General features: G+C 39.3%; 2 protein-coding genes across 4 annotated transcripts in view; one reads left to right on the forward strand and one right to left on the reverse strand.

Annotated features, from left to right (window-relative positions):
- Gpm6b (glycoprotein M6B) overlaps positions 1-4,347 on the forward strand; it is a 163,147-nt gene extending 158,800 nt beyond the window's left edge. For 2 of the 3 annotated variants that reach the window (XM_077793786.1, XM_077793785.1), the window contains one exon: positions 1,265-2,372. In XM_077793786.1, coding sequence (XP_077649912.1) covers positions 1,265-1,345 — 81 coding nt within the window. In that variant the 3' untranslated portion in view covers positions 1,346-2,372. Of the gene's footprint in view, positions 1-1,264; positions 2,373-2,789 lie in introns of those variants that run through there. The other variant, XM_077793787.1, reaches the window with a different exon arrangement.
- Positions 4,348-6,607: 2,260 nt separating this feature from the next.
- Positions 6,608-19,334, reverse strand: part of Ofd1 (OFD1 centriole and centriolar satellite protein) — a 40,076-nt gene continuing 27,349 nt past the window's right edge. Inside the window, exons 16-24 of the mRNA XM_077793811.1 lie at positions 19,041-19,152; positions 16,686-17,339; positions 15,982-16,108; positions 14,931-15,031; positions 13,073-13,192; positions 8,717-8,874; positions 7,574-7,729; positions 7,101-7,168; positions 6,608-6,723 (exon numbers count right to left, since the gene is read on the reverse strand). Coding sequence (XP_077649937.1) covers positions 6,681-6,723; positions 7,101-7,168; positions 7,574-7,729; positions 8,717-8,874; positions 13,073-13,192; positions 14,931-15,031; positions 15,982-16,108; positions 16,686-17,339; positions 19,041-19,152 — 1,539 coding nt within the window. The 3' untranslated portion in view covers positions 6,608-6,680. The remainder of the gene's footprint in view (positions 6,724-7,100; positions 7,169-7,573; positions 7,730-8,716; positions 8,875-13,072; positions 13,193-14,930; positions 15,032-15,981; positions 16,109-16,685; positions 17,340-19,040; positions 19,153-19,334) is intronic.

Here is a 19,334-nt window from a genome sequence, read left to right on the forward strand (position 1 = left end):
GAGGAAGAAGGATTAAGAGTTCGAAGCCAGCCTCAGCAAAAACGAGGTGTTAAGCAACTCGGTGAGACTCTTTCTCTAAATAAAATCCAAAATAGGGCTGGGGATGTGGCTCAACGGTTGACTGCCCCTGAGTTCAATCCCCGGTACCCCTCCCCCCCAAAAAAAAAAAAATATATATATATATATATTGTTGGCCATGAATTCAACATTAATGAATCAACAGCACCACCACTCATGCCTGAATGAAGTCTAACACGCAGATTATCTCTGAGGCACAGCACAGTCTACTTGTGAGCCATCTTAAATGGCAGCACTTGCTAGACCTTCACAAGGACACTTGCTTACAGTCTGAGCTGAAACAAGGTGGCAGAGTGTCACCTTGTTCAACCTCAGCTCAAATCTTATACTGCTCTGTGCTTGTCCACTGACTAAGGAAGTGCCTCAAGTGCCTATTGTTTTGGTCACAAATTTTAGTCAGCAGGCAAATTTTATTTTTAGGAATCTGCTCATAAAAATCAACTGTATAAAACACATAGGCCTTATGTGTGTAATTTTGGGATGCTACTTGGTTTGTGATGTGAAGAAAACCAATTAAGATTGGCAGAGCAGGGGCTGGGGTTGTGGCTCAGCGGTAGAGCGCTTGCCTAGCACATGTGAGGCCCTGGGTTCGATCCTCAGCACCATATAAAAATAACTTAAATAAAATAAAGGTATTGTGTCCAACTACAACTAAAACATAAATTAAAAAAAAAAAAAGATTGGTAGAGCAAGGGGAGATCTCAGATGCTCAGAAGTGACTCATTCCCAGTTATTCTAACCATTAAGTCATTCATTCCCATGATATACTACGAAAAGCACAACTTATGAATTCATGGTGGTGACTTGTTCTCTTGGCTGAGCAACAGGCAGGAAGAGAACTAATTGCTGCTGAGCAGGCAGTTTTGGAAAGATGAGGGGAAATAAGATGTTGAACTTGATCTTTCTCATGCTGCTGACCCAGCTCTTCATCTTATTATTCTTGAAACACATCCAAGGCTTTTTAATAAGCTTACTGAGGGTAGAGCCAAGGACTTAACATTGTATATGTGTGATGAGAAAAAGTTTGTGTGCTAGATGTGGAAACCATCTGTTGTGATTGGAAGTGGGGCAAAAAGAAACACTGTAGACTATGAGCTGGCATCCATCCCTGCCCAAGCTTAGAAGTGTTGGGACATCGGCCCTCACTGCCTGTATCTTACTGTCCTGTTTTGTTCTCTTCCACCAGCTGATCTACATGATGGCTACCACATATAACTATGCGGTTTTGAAGTTTAAGAGTCGGGAAGATTGCTGCACTAAGTTCTAAATTGCATAAGGCCAATAAGGAGCTTTAGAGAGCTCTACTGTGTAGCGTGAATATCACTGACACTTCAGACTAAAGCAGAGTCTGTTTCTGCAGTTTTGTTACAGTAATTTGTAAATAGCTTCAGTTAACTCATTTGCATGTTAGAATAATATGACTTACTATACATGAATTACAAAATAATGATGTGGCTATTTCCACATTTTGAAAAGCATTCAGTTACTGACATTGGTGAGCATCCTTTCAAAAACTTTCTTGAAAAGAAACGTTGAGCAGTATCTAAGTGAAGTATTAATGCTTTGACATACCTGCATTTTCCGTTACTTATGCTTGCTTGATAACCACTTTCAGTGATGAAAATGCGAACAAGTGCTGAAGATGAAAAGAAATGTTTTAATCTGGATTTTGTTTTGTTACTGTAGAAGATATTTTGCAAATTTTAAATTTGACTTAAAACAACTTTTTATGATCATATGGTTCACTACCAAATAAATGCCCCCACAAATAAAGCAGATGAAAATTTGAAGAAAAAGGGTGTCACCCATCTAATTTCTCTGAAAAAGGATCTATGAATTATTATTTTTTTTTGCATAACACAATCATTCCTTTAGAGCCTACAAAATTGGTAACCTTAAATGGTTGTCCTTTGGTGAGTAGTAATTGTTTCCTCATAGCTAGTTGTCAAATGGCATGTAAGATTTTAATGGGAAGAGAAATTGGGCCTGAATCTGAAGGTCTCAAATATGTTGTGAAGGAAGTTAAGAAATACAAGGAAATTGAAATAAGATTTATTTTGCAGGAAATATGGGGAAAATGGGAAAGTATGTGCCACATCAATTGTAAAGAAGGATAATGAGGATTTTTACATTTTGTGAAATGAAATAATGGCAGTTATAAAATGAAAAATAGTTTCACTACTAAAAATTTGTTAATTAAGAAACTGCATGCTTTGCTTATAGTTCTTAATTTCGGTTTTGACATTTAATTTTTCCATGTTAAATATGTAGTTTAATTACTCAAAATAAACATTGTTCACACTTTTAGGTCTTTGGGGGAATTGATTTTTTTTATCCACAGGTGGAAAAGATCTTTGCATTATACTTAATTAAAATAAACACAACGGGTTTCTGAACTTCTGCATTAGTCTTTACAGTTATCCTCAAAATGGTAAAAAGCACTCTTATGTTTCATTTTTGCTTTTTCTTAACAATAACTTCGGCCATTTTCCCCCCCAAGTTCACTATATTTGTGTACTAACTTCTCTTCAGCCTTTTAATATGAAGCCAACTAGTAGAGCATGCTCTGTGTCTGACAGCTCTGCTAGCAGAATGAGTATTAATACCGAATAACCCTTGCCCCTTTACAGTTGAGTCCATCTAATCTGACTAGCAGCTTGCTTTGCCTTCTCACGTGCTCACTAGCCATCATGCTCACCCTTCTTTTCCAGATCCACTTCCTCATGATACTGTCTTCTAACTGGGCTTACTTAAAGGATGCGAGCAAAATGCAGGCTTACCAGGATATCAAAGCAAAGGAAGAACAGGAACTGCAAGATATCCAGTCTCGGTCAAAAGAACAACTCAATTCTTACACATAAAATGTTTGCCAGAGTGTTTCTGCCGACGATTTTACAGCTCTGACAAATCATCAGCTGCTCTGCAGTACAGATGTGTATCCCACCAAACTAATGTAGACGTACCAACATTTCACTGTCTGTCTCAAGCTACTGGGATGTACTCTAGGAAAACCTTCCAGTGGGTAAATCTTTTTCTTTAGGACAAATATTGGAGGTTTCATGTCAGCCATTTTAAAAGGCAACACTTTTGACAAACTGTTCATCCTTTGAAAATTTGTGGCATGTGTGTACTTATTGCTAGAGCAGTTCTATCAAGACAGGCAATGGGAATACATCATACTCCTTGATAGGGACCTATGACATGCCAGCATCAAGGGATGTGACCATAAATTCACACATGCTATCTGCCCTCAAAAAATAAAATCTACATAGGAAATAAAATGGAATTGGTGTAAAGTTCCAGTTCTGACAGCTGACATTTATTTAACTTGGGCTCAAAGATAATGTGATTCCTATGACTGACTTTAAAAAACAAATTAGCACTCTTCAATTCCAGGACCCACTGATTTCCTCAGCTAATGAGAAACCTATTTTTCAAAAATACTGCAAAACGAGAGCTTACAACAATTGTGCTGAACCTAACACAGAAGAAGCTGAATTCTGACTTGGTGACAAGCTTTCCAGAATCAGTTTTATAATAATTTCATTTACACAATGATGACAGTTTTCATTCTTCTTGGGAAATAAGCATCAGCTCTGCCTTAATGAGTACTTGCCTGAAATTTCTAAGAATTTATATAACCAGAGGCCCCAAACTCCTTCTCAGAATTTTGTTCCATAAATATTCTTAAGAAGTGTTACCTTATTAAAATGACCACCATTCTAAACCATTTGTAAGTGGTCTGAATGGTGAGTTTACAGTTTCATACCAACTATCAAAAACCTAACTGCAAATTGACCACAGACCTCTAACCTCCTACTTTTATAGACTTGAATACATAATTTAAGTTAGGGTTGGTATTTATTTCATTTCAATTCTTATCTTGGTTTCCTGGAATAATGTTTAATGTTCGGCAAGAAAACTGCTTGAGTTTAAGCCATTTCAAAAGAAATTTGCCTTCTAAGTCATTGTGTTCCAGAACATTAAGTGACTATAGGTCCTGGGTTTTAGTGATGGTAAACTTTGTGTTGTTCTTTTTGAAATGATCCATATAGCTGTTGGGTGCATCAGTGCTTTTCAAAGGGGCTGCATACTATAGGGTTAACTATGTATATTCATGTTAAGAGTTAACTTGTGGTTTGGCTGTTTCCTGGATTTAAAAACATACATGTGCAGAAATGTATTAAAATGAAAGGAAGCATACCTTTATCAAGATGTTATTAAAATTGAACATCAAGTATAATATTTCATTTGGATTTTTTTTTTTGGTTCATGCCTAAAAATGCCTATTTGGATTTTTGTTTTTTAAATTGGAAGAAGCTCTCTTCTGTGTAGAACAGTTCCAAAGTAGCTTAGTGTTTTGTTTCCCTGTTGCATGACAGACTTAAATATATATATATATTTTTTTTTCCAGCAGTGGAGGTGCTGTTAGAGTCCAGTGTTTTAGAAGAGGCAGTGTCTAAAGCCTAATTTTACTTTTCTAATTCTGGTAGCTATTACCAGGAATTTTTGAAAGTTTTGTTGAAGTAGTCTAATATTTTTTATGTAAAGAGCATTAAATTTTGCTATGTATAAATTTTTGTAACCTAACAGTGAATCAATATTTTCTATCAGTGCCAAGGGCTTCCTGTAGTTCTATTCAAGTGTTACAATAAATATTTGTAGATAATAGTCAATACTTGTGTATGCTTATTTTAAAGATCTATTTAGGTGGAAATAGTTGTGGATGTACTAAGAATAATGAAATAAAATTATGGCTTCATTTGCTTGCCTTTTTACCATACATAAATCCTATCTTTCTCTGTCCTCAGTATGGTGTCATTTTTAAATATGCATTATCAAGATTTCACATTTGCATAGAAATCTAAGAATGCTGTTTTATTTCTGACAAAACTCTTCAGCGAGAGCATTTTAAGAAAACATTGGAATCCACTGGGCTATATTTTGCATAAAATGCCACTAGCACTTTATAGAGTTCTATGAATGAAAAGTATAGAATTTTTCTGACTAGCTTCTTCAATAAAATAAAAGCCATCTACTGATAAGATTAACACAAGGCTTACTCTTGGGCAAAGTAGAAATGGGGATCCTGTTAGGGTCCATGTACCCTTGGCTAATTTTCAAACCCAAAGTATGGAAGTTGAGTGAAAGAAGAATTTATTTGGAAATGTAACAATCTAGTTGTAACAGTTACTTTTTGAAGCAGCAGAGCTAAATTTGTTACTAGGATTTCATTTTATAATTTTTTAAAACTAATCTGTCAGCATGCTTATGCATTTGGATATTCTACACCTGACCTTTCTCAGTGAGGACCAGCCTTTGTCACTATTGACACACTGACATTCTAAATGAGGTGCTGACTCTGGATCATCGCCCTTCATTCACGCCTGGCTCACACCCGGCAGAGAACAAGTGGGAGCCCAATTAGCCTGCTATTTGTCACCGTACATAGTACCTTCTGTTTAAATAGCATTTTGTACAATTAACGTAAGTCACGTGAGTCTCCTGAATAAACTAAATTATGGTCTGATAAGATCACAAGCAGTCTCTTTAATTATTCAAAGTAATCGGGCCACCAAACGTAGAAACCTCTGGGGGGACAGATTTTTCTAATTACATCTTGTAAAATTTGACTTTTAGGAGATGAAAAGTTAGAGTTACTGGGGAGAATCTACTCATTTAAAAACCAAGTATATTCATTAAAAATGAAGACCAGCTGGGCATGGTGGCATACACCTGTCAATCCCAGCAACTTGGAAGTCTAAGGCAAAGGATTGCAAGTTCGAGCCTTAGCAATTTAGCAAGAGTCTGCCTCAAAAAGGACTGGGGACGTAGCTCAGTGCCCCTGGGTTCAATTCCTAGTACCCCTTCCCCCAACAAAAATAGACCAAAGATTCCACAATAAAGATGTTATCTCAGCCTTCTATTACTGCTGTAACAAAATCTCGTAGACTGAGTAATTTATAAAGAACAAATGCATTTCTTACACTTTTGGAGGCTGGGTAGTCCAAGATCAACGGGCTTGCATGTTCGCGGTCTGGTCTCAGATTCCAAGCTGCCCCCCCCAATGGGGATGAATGCCGTATTCAAACTGTGGAAGGGCAAAAGGGCCTACTTAGTTCCTTCTAGCTCTTTCTAGCCTCATCACATTGGGGTTAAGTTCCACCATATGAATTTTGGAGAGACAAACATTCAAACCATAGTAGATGTGTTATTTCTAGACCCCAGAATGGAAAAGTCTGACTTTATATCAGAGGAAAAACCTGAGCATATTGGGGAAGATAACCTCCTGTTCTATATGTGGTAGCCTCACTTTGGAGAGGACTTGAACTTCCAAAATGTAGGCCTGTAGTTCAACCACAGTAAGATAAGTATAACCCAAGACAAAAATGGGGAGGGGGGGGGGAAGAGTTCATTTTAGTGTAATGAATGAGAAACTATGGCTGGAGAAGAGATTTCACTTGATTAGTTTAAAAAAAAACACCACTCCAGTGGATTAATACAATTTTTATTAAGAATTTTATCTGGTTACAGAGAAACATTTGGAAAGGATGAGGGTTTACATAATTGTTGTATGTGGGAAGTCTGGGCAGCTAACATGATTACCAAATGTCATCTGGTTCTTCATGAGAAAAGCCTGTGGAACTAAATTAGGGAAAGAATAAAAATTAGAAACTTTTATGATTCCTTCCTAAAGTTCTCATCCTTCCTCGAGGAAGGTTTTTGCTCTCAGAGTTTGTGTCAGGATCAACATCACAAGTTTAAAAAAAAACAAAAAATTCACTATCATTTTTTAACCCAGGGGCACATAACCACTGAGCCACATCTCAGCCCCTTTTTATTTTGAGACAAGGTCTTACTAAGTTGCTGAGGCTGGCTTCAATCCTTCTGCCTCAGCCTCCCCTGGCTACAGTGCCCAGTTCAACTTTTTAAAGGCAAGTTCAAGTATCTGACCATTTCTGTTGGGCTGACAAAATGAGCACTAATGGTTTGCTAAAGAGCAATGTTTAGGAAAACCATACCTTTCATCCTTGTCACTGGATAGCAGTGTGTCCACTACTGAGCATTCTCTGGTTATCTTTTTTGAGCTCTGACACAAAAGAATTTTGAAATTAGATATGAATTAATTTTATTAAACATTTTGATTTCTCTGAAGTATTTTTGCAATGTTGAGTCTCAAAAGACTTGACTTTTAAACAGGAAACTTAGCAGCACATCAAAATAAACTGGTATACACTTTCAATACCTACAATTCAATCTTAAAGCAAAATCTCTTCAATGTTCTACCTAAACACAAACTATGAAATTTTGCCAAAAGAGCATAATATATTGAAGGGTTGAGGGCCCATTTGAAGTGTGGATTTTCTGTACTTTTAATACTTTTTGTCTTCAGTAAAGAAAACAGATTCCTGTCCCTAGGAGTTAAATCACAGAAGCCCTTGGTGCCATCCCCCAACCCCTCTGTCACCTAGATTCCCCTCCAAAGCATAGGCACCTTATCTGCAGATAACTCTTGGTCTTTCCCCTGCTGGATGATTTTCATATATTTCTCTAAAGGATTTTCTCCATGAGTAGATTTGTCTCTCACATCTTGAACAGTCATTTCTAATTCTTTTTTCATTTCAATCTTCAGTGATTCTTCAATCATTCTCTATAAAATAGATGGGGGCCCAAAGAGGAAATAGATATATTTTAAAAGTTTTCAGTGTTTAAAAACCATAGTACTTTAAACCTGATCCTGTAAAGTAAAACTGCATTCTAGAGTACCATATATAAAAATATACACATAAATATAATTATATCTATAAAATATATATCTTTAAATTAAAGTCACTGCTACCATCAAAAGGAGATGAACACATCCCAATGAAGGAAGGCATTAATTTGCCTAAAGTGTACTGTGCTTTTAGACCCAAATTAACCAGGAATCCAGGGAACATTCATATGGAAGATTAATTTAAGCAAGACTTGGCAAGCATGCTAAATGGCCAGAGTAATCCATCTGCCTAGGACTAAAATCAGGCCACAGAAGGCAAAAAGAGAACTATGGGAATTATGTATGTCTGGAAGCAGTTGGGGCCTGGCACCTGTCTCCCCTGGTTCTTCTAGTCCTAGCTAGCTGACTTAGGAAGCCTCTTCTTTAAACCCCATCTATAAAGGGAAGCTCCACAGCAAAACATAGTCTACCTCATAGCCCTATGAGTTTAAAGATCAGATGAGCACGTATGCAAAAAATGCTTTCAAAAGCCATCCTTGGGCTGGGGTTATGGCTCAACGGTAGAGTGCTTGCTTAGCACATATGAGGCCCTGGATTCAATCCTCAGCACCACATAAAAATAAATAAAATAAAGGTATTGTGCCCAACTATAATTTACTAAATTTACTAAAATAAATAAATAAATAAACAAACATTAGACACCCCCCCCCCCCCCACAGAGCCATCCTTTATCATCACACTCAGAAGGTGTATGCTCTCCAGCCTTTCTCGTGATAGTATGACAAGGAGAGGAGGGGAGGCCTCTTCCATTACCTGCCACTTAGGATTTCTGGACACCATTGGCTCACCTCTGAGCTCCAGGTACCTTCTGAAGGCATTCAATGGAGAAACTACTACAGAGACTTAAGCCAAACATATTACCCTTTCCTGATCCAGTTTTTCCAGTTCTCTTCGTTCCCTTTCTAGAGCTTCTTGCCGTTCACTCTGCCTTTGTTCTTCTCTTTGCCTTCGTTCTTTCATTTGCTGCTCCCATGATTTTTCATCTTCCTTTTGTTCTTCAAGTTCTTTCTGATCAATACCTAACAGAACATAAAATAGTGAGTAGCTTCCAGCATCAGATTTTCTAACGACTACGGGACTGTTTTGTTGGATTTCTCGTGGACTGTTGACCTGCTTCAAGCTGCTGCTGTTACACTTTCATGATTTGCAAGCCCCTGCACATTCCTAGCCCCTCACCTCACCTTTTACTCTCCCAAGACAAGTATGACTTACCTTCACCATGAAGGACTCCAACTGTCCTCCCTGAGTGCCATGTTTTCTCTTCCTTTACTTATCTCCCTCCTTCGGCCTTTCTCCTGAAATCCTGCATTTCTGCCTCTGCATTTGATTCGGATTCCACCCCTATCTTCAGGACCCAGACTGAACCACTAGCCTCTATTTATTTATGCAGCAGTTTCCTAACTCTTTTTTCTTCCCATAAACATATTCAGGTCTCTGATACCCCAAAGAGGACACAACAAACCCCCCACTCTCCCCTGGCTGTTCTAGCCATGTTACACTGTTCAGTCCTTGCTTGCTCTACACTGATGGTGGCCCTTCCTGGTGTTTTAGTGATCACATCAGCACTGATCATTCCCTTGTCTTTCTCTAGCCCCACACTCTCCCCAGCCTCACATGCTTGTTTCCAGTGGATTCCCTGCCAAAGCATGTGGAAATCCTACAGCATGGGCTTCATCCTGAAGTACTGGTAGCCCTTTAATCATGCCCTTTCTAGGCCAGGAGCAGTGGCATGTGCTTGTAGTCCCAGCTACTTGGGTGGCAAAGAGACAGGAAGACTGTAGGAGCCCATGACTTTGAAGTCAGCTTGGGCAACACATCAAGACCCTGTGTTGTAAAAACAAACAAGCAAGCAGACATGCTCTTCTTACTGTCTGTCCATTGAGCCACCAGGGCTGGCAGATTCAAATTCCTCATCCTGCTGCCATAGAGAGGGTCCTTCCTTCTCACCACTTCCAGGGAATACTGAATAATGCAATCAACACTCAACCTGCTGTGAGTTTCAGCACTAGGCATTTCCTTCAGGGAAGCCCTGGATTTGCCTGTAATGTCTCTACTCTGGCAAAGTCCAAACCCGCGACAGTCTAGGGGCAAGAAAAACCTGCCTCCTCCTTCTCAGGCCTACTTCCCATCTACTACTGCCTTTGAGCATGAGAACAGTATATGTATGGACACACACAATGGACCCGAACTGCAGCTGTGTTCTCCTCTCTCTGTGCCTTTGCCCCCACCCGACGGTTTCCTTAACCTGAGGCACACCCTTCCCCCAACCCCTGCCTCTCCCACAAAACCACAATGCTGTTTGAGAACCAACTTAAATGCCACCTCCTCTGAGGAGGACAAGTAAGCAGTTCAGCACCTTTCTTGCATAGCTTTGTCAAAAATCACGAGTACTTTTCTCTCCTCCCACTAAGTTCCTTCCCGGCAAGGCCCATGTTTTAATTACTAGTCTGGCCCCTCTCTCCAGCTCCTGGCATAAGTCCCTACATGTCGAAGCTTTAATTAAATCTCAATCCCACAGATGACCATGCTGGTCTTTCTCTTCTAACTCTGGCCCACAACCTACATATTTTTACCCAAGCAATGCCAACAAGCAGAAAAACCCACAGGTTCACTAGAGGACTTCAAAGCTTTTTGCTGTGCCTTGTCCTGAAGTTGTCAGCAGGAACTGAGTTAGTTTTACTAATGGCAGAAAGGCAACATGGGTATCTCTCAATCCTTGCCATGAAATTAAAATATGAGAGCAGGCCATTAATCATTTCCACAGATAGAACTACAGTGTCCTCCTTCCTGGTGAAAGAAAGGTCACTTCCAAATGCTACCACTTTCCTATACACAGTTGTGATCTCAAAATAGGAATGTTGTCTGGGACCAATTAACAAAGAAGAAAAAGGGCTGCTCTCTGTTCTGGGGTGTATTTTGTAGCTGCAGGGTGGATGCAAAAGCCAGGACAAGAAGCATGTTCACTGGGCACCTCAAAGTCACAAAGTTTCAGGTTCTTCATTTCCCTCTGCTTGAACTAAAGAGGTAAAATGATGAATATAAGAGTATTTCTCAATAACCCAAACAACTGGGGCTGGGGATGTGGCTCAAGCGGTAACGCTCTCTCCTGGCATGTATGGGGCACTGGGTTCGATCCTCAGCACCACATAAAATAAAATAAAGATGTTGTGTCCACGGGGGAGGGGGGAATAACCCAAACAACCATGCTGCTTACTAATTATTTCAAAAACTATTATGATCACCACTGTGTCTCAAGGCAGAACACTTAGTGCTCACTGATTTCCTCCCTCACTCAGGCCTGTGTATATGGACACTGCCCCTCATCAGTTGGTACAATTCCTCCTCAGAGCCGCAGTATTGGCTTGCTGACTTCCTGGGTCCCCCAACCCCTAGAAACTCCATGAAGGAAGGGGCTCTGTTTGGTTCACTGCTCTATGCCTGGTCTCTAGAGTAGTGCCACAGAGAGATTGCTCTGGATCAATTCTGGTTGAGTGAATGCCTTTCAAAGCAGATTTACTCAGGAGTCAGCAAAATCAACCCTCTTGAAGTCTTGCTTCTTTCAGTACTTCTTCATATGCACTGTGATTTAAATTGAGAAACTGCTAACCAGAGGCTTTGAATATGTTTGGGAAGGACTAAAAGGTAGCTTTACTTGAGACACTTCTTTTCAGGTATGAGGCTTAAACATTTTGGACTAAGGAGAAAAGGCCCAGGCTGTACTGTTCCCTGATCCCTCCACCAGAGAGGCAGGTGGGTAAGCTGGAGAGACATGGGCAGACAGAAGTCTAATGGCCAGTTTTCCTCCAGCACCAATTGTTATGGGCCAGTGACCAAACAGACTCCATTTTATCCTGAGACTCCATATCATGTAAGAAATGCTTCTCCCATGGGAAAGCCCCGCCTCTGAACCCATTAATAGTTACCTAGCATATCATACTTGGCAACACAAAATAGCAATTCTTATACAATGTAAAATTGTTCTCTTTGGTTTCCATTTCTCTTGGGCAATGTACCTTGTCAGAGATTGATTATCTACACATTAGTAACCATTCTCTAACTTGTACTGAACTAGAGTCATTTTGACCCACTTCCCTTCTGCTTGCTTGCTGCTATGCTAACCTGGAAAGTTCCGTGGGAAATACCAATGTACATACACAATGCATTGTCTTGCCAACTGCCCAATTCAGCTTCTGTACCTGCTTGCTTGCAGCTATGTCAACCCAGATGCAGTTTTTGCCATTAAATATCCTAAAATGCTCAGGCTTGGGCCTGTTCCTTGCAGAAACAGTTATGGGCCCTGTGGGAAATACTTGCCAGCCGGCCGGCTAAATAAAGAGTCTTCAATTTGGACAAAACTGGGACTTGGTGTGTTTTCTGAGTGACCTGCCCCACAACACAATCACCTTAGTGTTATCAGCTTTCCCCAAGACTGAAATATAGTTTTTAGGTTCTAATCTCTTAAGACATAATGGAGGCAACCAGATAGAAAAATAATAATATTAAAATGTTACAAACACATAAAGATAGAGAACGTGAGTTGACCATTGTTTCAGTTGTTCAACATTGTTTCCCAAGATGCTAAGGCTCCTACAGAATGATTTTTGCAGAAGTGTATGATGGAAAAGTGTAACTGTTCTGTCAGACTCAGAACAGGTAAAAAAATACATTTTTAAAAAGCAACTCTCCTGAGCCAGGGCTAGAGTTGTGGCTCAGTGGTAGAGCGCTTGCCTAGCATGCATGAGGCACTAAGTTCAATCCCTGGCACCACATAAATAAAATAAAGATATTACGTCCATCTACAACTTAAAAAAAAAAAAAAAAAGGCAACTCTCCTGAGCTGGGCACAGTGGTGCACACCTTTAATCTCAGAGGCTTGGGAGGCTGAGATAGGAGAACTGAGAGTTCAAAGCCAGCCTCAGTAACTGCGAGGCACTAAGAAACTCAGTGTGACCCCATCTCTAAATAAAATACAAAATAGGGCTTGGGATGTGACTCAGTGGTCGAGTATCCCTGAGTTCAATCCCCAGTACCCCACCAAAAACAAACAAACAACAACAACAAAAAACTCCATCAACAATGATAACACTCCAACTTTAAGACTGAGTAAGTTATGCTTATAAAATCCTTCAATGATATAGGAAATAATTTATATAGCACAGAGGCTGGCATTCAATATATGGCTATGCTAACTGCTAGTTTAAAACAAGAAAAACTTACTGGAGTTATGATGTGGGACAGGTTTTGTAGGCAGAGTAGCTGCAGCAGCATCCACATGAGGCATATCACCAGCAGGGTGCAACCCATCTGCTTCAAACTGTCTTGACCTGTTCCCTGCATCTATGGGAGGTACAAGCAATTGTGTCATGAGTCCTTAAGTAATAGGAGAAGGGAGGGCAGGGGGATTAAACCATGGAACACATGAACTACAGCTAAAGTGACTAGGGGAGCCCTGCCTACAGGATTCTAATAATTTTTTTTTAACTTGCAATCTTCCTGCCTCAGCCTCCCACATGTTTTTTTTTTTTTTTTTACTTTTTTGGTACTAGGGATTGAACCTAGAAGTGCTTAACCATGAGCCACATCCCCAGCCCTTTTTTATTTTGAGGCAGGGTCTTGCTAAGTTGCTGAGGTTGGCTTTGAACTTTCGATCCTCCTGCCTCAGCCTCCTCAATTGCTGGGATTACAGGCACACACCACTGTGGCTGGCCAGGATTCTAACAAATTCTCAGTCACTTGCCAACATATTTACTTCTTGAGGCAGTTTTTGTTTTTGTTTTGCAGTGTTAGTGATTGGGCCCAAAGGGTTCTTATACTTTAAAGAATTAAATTTGTTGGGGCTGGGGTTGTGGCTCAGTGGTGGAGTGCTTGCCTAGCATTCTTGAGGTGCTAGGTTCGATCCTCAGTACCACATAAAAAATAAATCAATTAATTAAATAAGTGTATTGTGTCAACCTACAACTAAAAATTTTTTTTTTTTTTAAAGTTTTTTAGCTGTAGTTGGACACAATATCTTTATTTTACTTATTTTATGTGGTGCTGAGGATTGAACCCAGTGCCTCGCAGGTACTAGGCAAGCACTCTCTTGCTGAGCCACAACCCCAACCCCTAAAAAATAAATGTTAAAAAAAAAAAAAAATTGGGCTGGGGATGTGGCTCAAGCGGTAGCGTGCTCGCCTGGCATGCGTGCAGCCCAGGTTCCATCCTCAGCACCACATACCAACAAAGATGTTGTGTCCGCCGAAAACTAAAAAATAAATATTAAAAATTCTCTCTCTCTCTCTCTCCTCTCTCATTCTATCTTAAAAAAAAAATTAAATTTGTTTACAAAATTGGATTCATTACCTAGCAGGAAAATCAATCCAGTTTTAAGAGTTCACTTGATTGATGATAAACCATTTCCATTCAATTTAAATATTGAAGATTCAACTGGCCAGTTAAAAGAACTTCACAAAATTTACTAAGCATCTCATTTAATGGTTCAAAATATGATATTTTCAGATTTGATGATGATAAGTTTGATAAGGTTAAATGATAGATTGTATACAAGTAGATTTCCCAAGCTGGAGAAAGCCTCAGAAAAGATGGACCCTACATCCTATTTTATACTTATAAAGTGGACTATGTGGTGAGACAGTCCAAGAAAAGGCTGTAGCCAGGACATATGTTCCTGGACTCTTATTTTAATATTCTTTTACCTCCATTCTTTTACTAAGGATGGGATTTTCTTAATCTGAGCAATCAACATCTTTATATTCCATAAATTTTTTTTTTAAAAACCTACTTATTTTAAATCTGAGATAATCCCAAAGTGGGTAAATTAAGTATTCATTTATGGGCTTAAGCCTGTAACCTCAAAATGATGAGTCATCCTGAAATTTTTAAAAAGAGAACTCAGCTGAACCCCTGAAAATCTTCATGACAGAAAAATGAGGATATATATCCATATTTTTGGTCTTATCACAAAATAAAAATGTCCTAGTTTGTAATTACTTTGCTTATAATAATGGTTGTTTCAGTAAAACTAAACTTTCTACAATTTTAACTTTTAAAAACCAGTACTTATATTTGAACTTACATTCAAAAGATGATTCAAATTCCTCATTATCCTTAAAAGCTAGCTTGTCCAGATTCAAAAATTCACTTTTTTCTTGAGTTTCAGTCTGTTTCTGATGAAGACTGGATTGGAAGAATAAAATTCATGAATGTGAATTCTTAGTAATGTTAAAACCTAACAGCAGAGGATGACAAAAAGCTGTCTGTGACTCAAAAAAATAATTTACAAAATTAATTTTTCTATGGCTTATTAAAATATAGCCCTAGTGCACTGAGTACTCACCAGGCATAAGGTATTGTTCTCTTAGTTTTCTAATAACCACAAGAGACAACCTTTCATACAGCACCAGCTCAAACCAACTGAAGATACAATACCACGAGCCTGTGTGTGTCAAATTGTACTAACTCAGGATATGTGTGGGTCTGGTCTTTCCTTTTGCCTTTATTACAAGACAGTACAATATTTTAAAAAATTAAATGCCCAAGGTCCATGATAGGTACATGTAAGTTTTCAACTTTATACAGGAGAACTACATAAACATCAGATGCCCAGGCTCAAACCCAAAACTAAGGAGTCAAATTTCCTACTGTGGGGACCAGGCACAGATGGGAGTCCTGCCCCCACTGGCCTAATTTCCAAAACCATCCACTTCTTCCTGCTTCAATAATCATATTCTAGAACCCACTATCACTTCGTAATTTGTTTTAATGATACATAAATCAGAACCTTATCTGTTTACATTTAAATGTCATTTTTTAAAAATGGCTTTTTAATGATGTATGAAATTGTTCCAACTTTAAAAATAGACCAACTTAGCTGTTTTGACAAATTTCAGACATCTCTTTATACACCATGCCTATTCACAGAACTTGGAAGGTATTACGTAACATTCCCCCCCCCCCCCGGGGGAATTCAAATGATTATCAAAGATCACACATGATTTTACAATCTGACTACAAATTCTATAGTATCACATCATCTTTAAGATCTCCTTAAAAAAAAAAAAAAAAAAAAAAAAAAAAGGGCCGAGACAGCAGGTAACATGATTCAAATGAAGGCCATCAAACAATACCTGGCCTTCTGTTCTGGAGGGCTGGAGGAGGAAGGGGCAGAGAGGTTATGCCCAGATTCCACGGGTGATGGCTGGGACATTCTGTCAGGACAAGAATTGGGGGAAGCAAGAAGTGATTTGCCCACACCTACAAGGCAGAAAGAATCAGGGCAAGAATATTAAAAATTGCATGAAGAAGACACCAACATAGATTTTAAAAAGCTCTATTAGTGAAAATAGGTTATCATCTCTAAATATATGAGTACGATGTTTCAGATCATAAAGGCAACAATTTGAATACTTAAATTATAACTCTCGAGTTAATACTAAAATGTACAAAACTGACCAGCAGCAAAGGAATGGCCACTCTCACCCCCTGAACACCTCTACATGCTAAGTGAACACTAGATCTTGACTATTTTTTTGGCTGTATTGAGATTGCACCCAGGCAGGGCCTTGTGCATGCTACATCCCCAGCCTGATCTCAACATCCTTTATGACACTGATTCCCATAACAACCCTGGGACATGGGAGGGATGCCACTATTATTAACCAGGAGATGGTAGGTTCACAGCAATCACAGCTGCTCCAGCAAGGGCTCCCCAGGCTCACTGCTACATGTGCTATCTACTGTTTCCTGCTGTCTAGGACCTGTATAAATATTCAAGAAAGACCAGGTCTGCCCAACTCCCAAGCATCCTGTAACCCTTTGGATAGTAGCTTACCTTCCAAATACATTTCATTATTGAGGCTTCTTCTTGCTTTTGGAAGGGGCGTGGAGGAGAGACGTCTGGAAGAAGTACTCTTGCGTGCCCGCGAAGCTGTGCTGCCTGTCTGTGCCTCAGAGGCAGCACTCTTTTCCTCGTTAGGTGTGCCCACTTGAGGTTGCCCAGAGAAAACTCTGTCCTCTGCCAACATCCGTCTTTCTGGGTGCTCAGGGATAACTCGGTCTTCTGTAAAAGCACATCTTTCCAGGGAGCTAGAAGTGACAGTTTTGAGGGTTCCCCGTAAGTGCGAAGACGGTGGACTCTTTGCTAGTGGTGGGCTCTTAACCGGGTTTCGAAGAACTCTTCGATGGTAATCTCTGAAAGCTTTCTCCAAGCGTTCGGCCTCTTGCTCTAGCTCTTTTACCCTGGCTTTTGTACTGGCCACAAACTCAAGGTCAGAGTCTGGGGAACCAGCCTCTTTTCCTGTATTTGGATAACCTGTGATTCTTGGTACAATTGCAACTGCCGTAACCTTCTCCTGTCCAAGAGGGCTGTTTGAGAAATCCCTGCTTGTATCACCACTGTGAGGCACCATTTTGCCACTTATTAGCCCACTCACAGACCGATGGCTCAGAGACTGCTTTGGGTTGCGGTACACTTCATTCTCCAGGGCTGCAGATTATAAAATGAGGACAAAAGGCAGTGAGCAAAATTAAAATATACTTGAGAATAAAGGGCAAACTTCACACTTAACAACTTCTGAGGCCACGGTAAGAACTGTTAACATTTGTTGAGAGCTTATATGTACCAGTCACAGATTCATATGTGTTCCTTTATAATATAAGATAGAATTTCACAATCCTTTATGCATGATTTTGAAAGCCAAAAAGCTCTGAGAATTAAAAAATCTATTTACAATTTATTTGGTGGCAAAGTACAACTAGATTTGAATTCATTTGGTTGAAAAGCTTGATCGGTACCAATGTAAACTCATTCATAATCTTTATTAATCCCAACCAGCATAAATATTCATAGATTTGACTTCAAAGTAATTAATGTGCTTCACAATAGGATGTGGGTCCAGAATTTCCAGAGCTGTAGCAAAATTCACAGCATATGGTCGAGTTTCAGATAAGGGAAAAGAATTTCATTCATGACAACACTATGGCCAAGGAATTCTCACTGCTCCCATTTACAGATGGGGGTTGGAGGCTGGATCACACAGTTAGCAAGTTTTAGAACCACTGGGATTTCCTAAAGCAAAGCCAGTGCATGTACCAGCTCCTCTCCTACAATGCCTCCCTATGATGCTATGAGACAGAAGCTTGCAATAGACAATATATGTATGCAGAAGGGCTCTATGCTCAGTGAATTATTTTTCGTTATTCAGGACTTCTATGAGTTTGCTCTAGACACTGCGGCAAACAGAATTGATAAGCAAAAATGAGAAATAGGAAAAAGTAGAGAGATGGAAATAAAATTAGTGAAGATAGAAAGTACTAGGGACTGACAGGGAAAGATTGCAAGTGGGAAGCAAGGAAGGCTCAGACCAAAGGGACCATGAGAAACCAGCTGAACTGGTAACACACACACACTTTGAGTTTGAAAACAACTGGAAAATAAAGTATCTAAGCTTCAATATCCTTCTTAGGAAGTAGGGACAGATATGCATCCACAGAGAAGGCATTTTAATGAAAGAGCAGGAACTATTTTCAGAGTGTCTTTTATGTCCCATGAGCTGAATTGGAACCCATCTCATTTCATCTTTGTTTACTATGGCCTGGTAGGTATTATCATCCTCATTACAAATGGGGGAACTGAGCACTGTACCTAAAATCAAACAATTACCTTCAAAATTGGGGTCCAAAACAAAACAATTCTCTAAAAGAGCAGCAGTGTTCTTTTTGCCAAGCCAACCTGCTTCTCCCATATATTTATATACATTTCTGTTAAGGCATATGTAAAACTACTGAAGAGTCAATCAATCTTATCAGGGTAACAAAAAAAGGAATGCCTATGATGGATTTGGAGACTTCTGTGTTACCAACACAACTTTTCTATTTGGGGTACCTATGAAAGCACTCATTCTGGTGATCAGCTGGTATTTCTGAGATAAAAAGTTTACTTCAAGGAATGTACACATCTTTTTTTTTTTGGCAGTGCTGCGTATGGAACCCAGGACCTCATACACGCTAGGCAAGTTCTCTACCACCAAGCCACACCCCCACTGTAGGATGATACTTATTCCTAAGAACCCCCTCCCCCGAAATACAAGAAATACTATGTGGTTAATAAATTACAATCATTACATTTCCACAAATGTCAGAAGCTTTTCATGCACCAAAATATTTATGGTTTACAAATGTCTCTAACCTGTCTGAGTGTGTTTCAGTTGCAATTTTAAATCACCAACTTGAATATTTAACCTCTTTACAGAAGCATCATAATCTAATATCTGGGCCTTTAGCTGTGCAGAATGTTCAATCTGAAAAGGTTCAGAGAAAAAAAAGAAATCAATGTAGAACACATCACAGCTTGCTTCAAAAGGAAAAAAAAAATCTCTTATTGTGTTTATCCTCTTATTTTTTGCCAATTCTGGGAAGCTTTATACCAAGTAATCAATGGGTCTCTGTTTAAAAAAAACAAAAACAAAAACGAACACAACAC

Source organism: Urocitellus parryii, chromosome X (assembly GCF_045843805.1).
Source record: "Urocitellus parryii isolate mUroPar1 chromosome X, mUroPar1.hap1, whole genome shotgun sequence".
Lineage (NCBI taxonomy): Eukaryota > Metazoa > Chordata > Mammalia > Rodentia > Sciuridae > Urocitellus > Urocitellus parryii.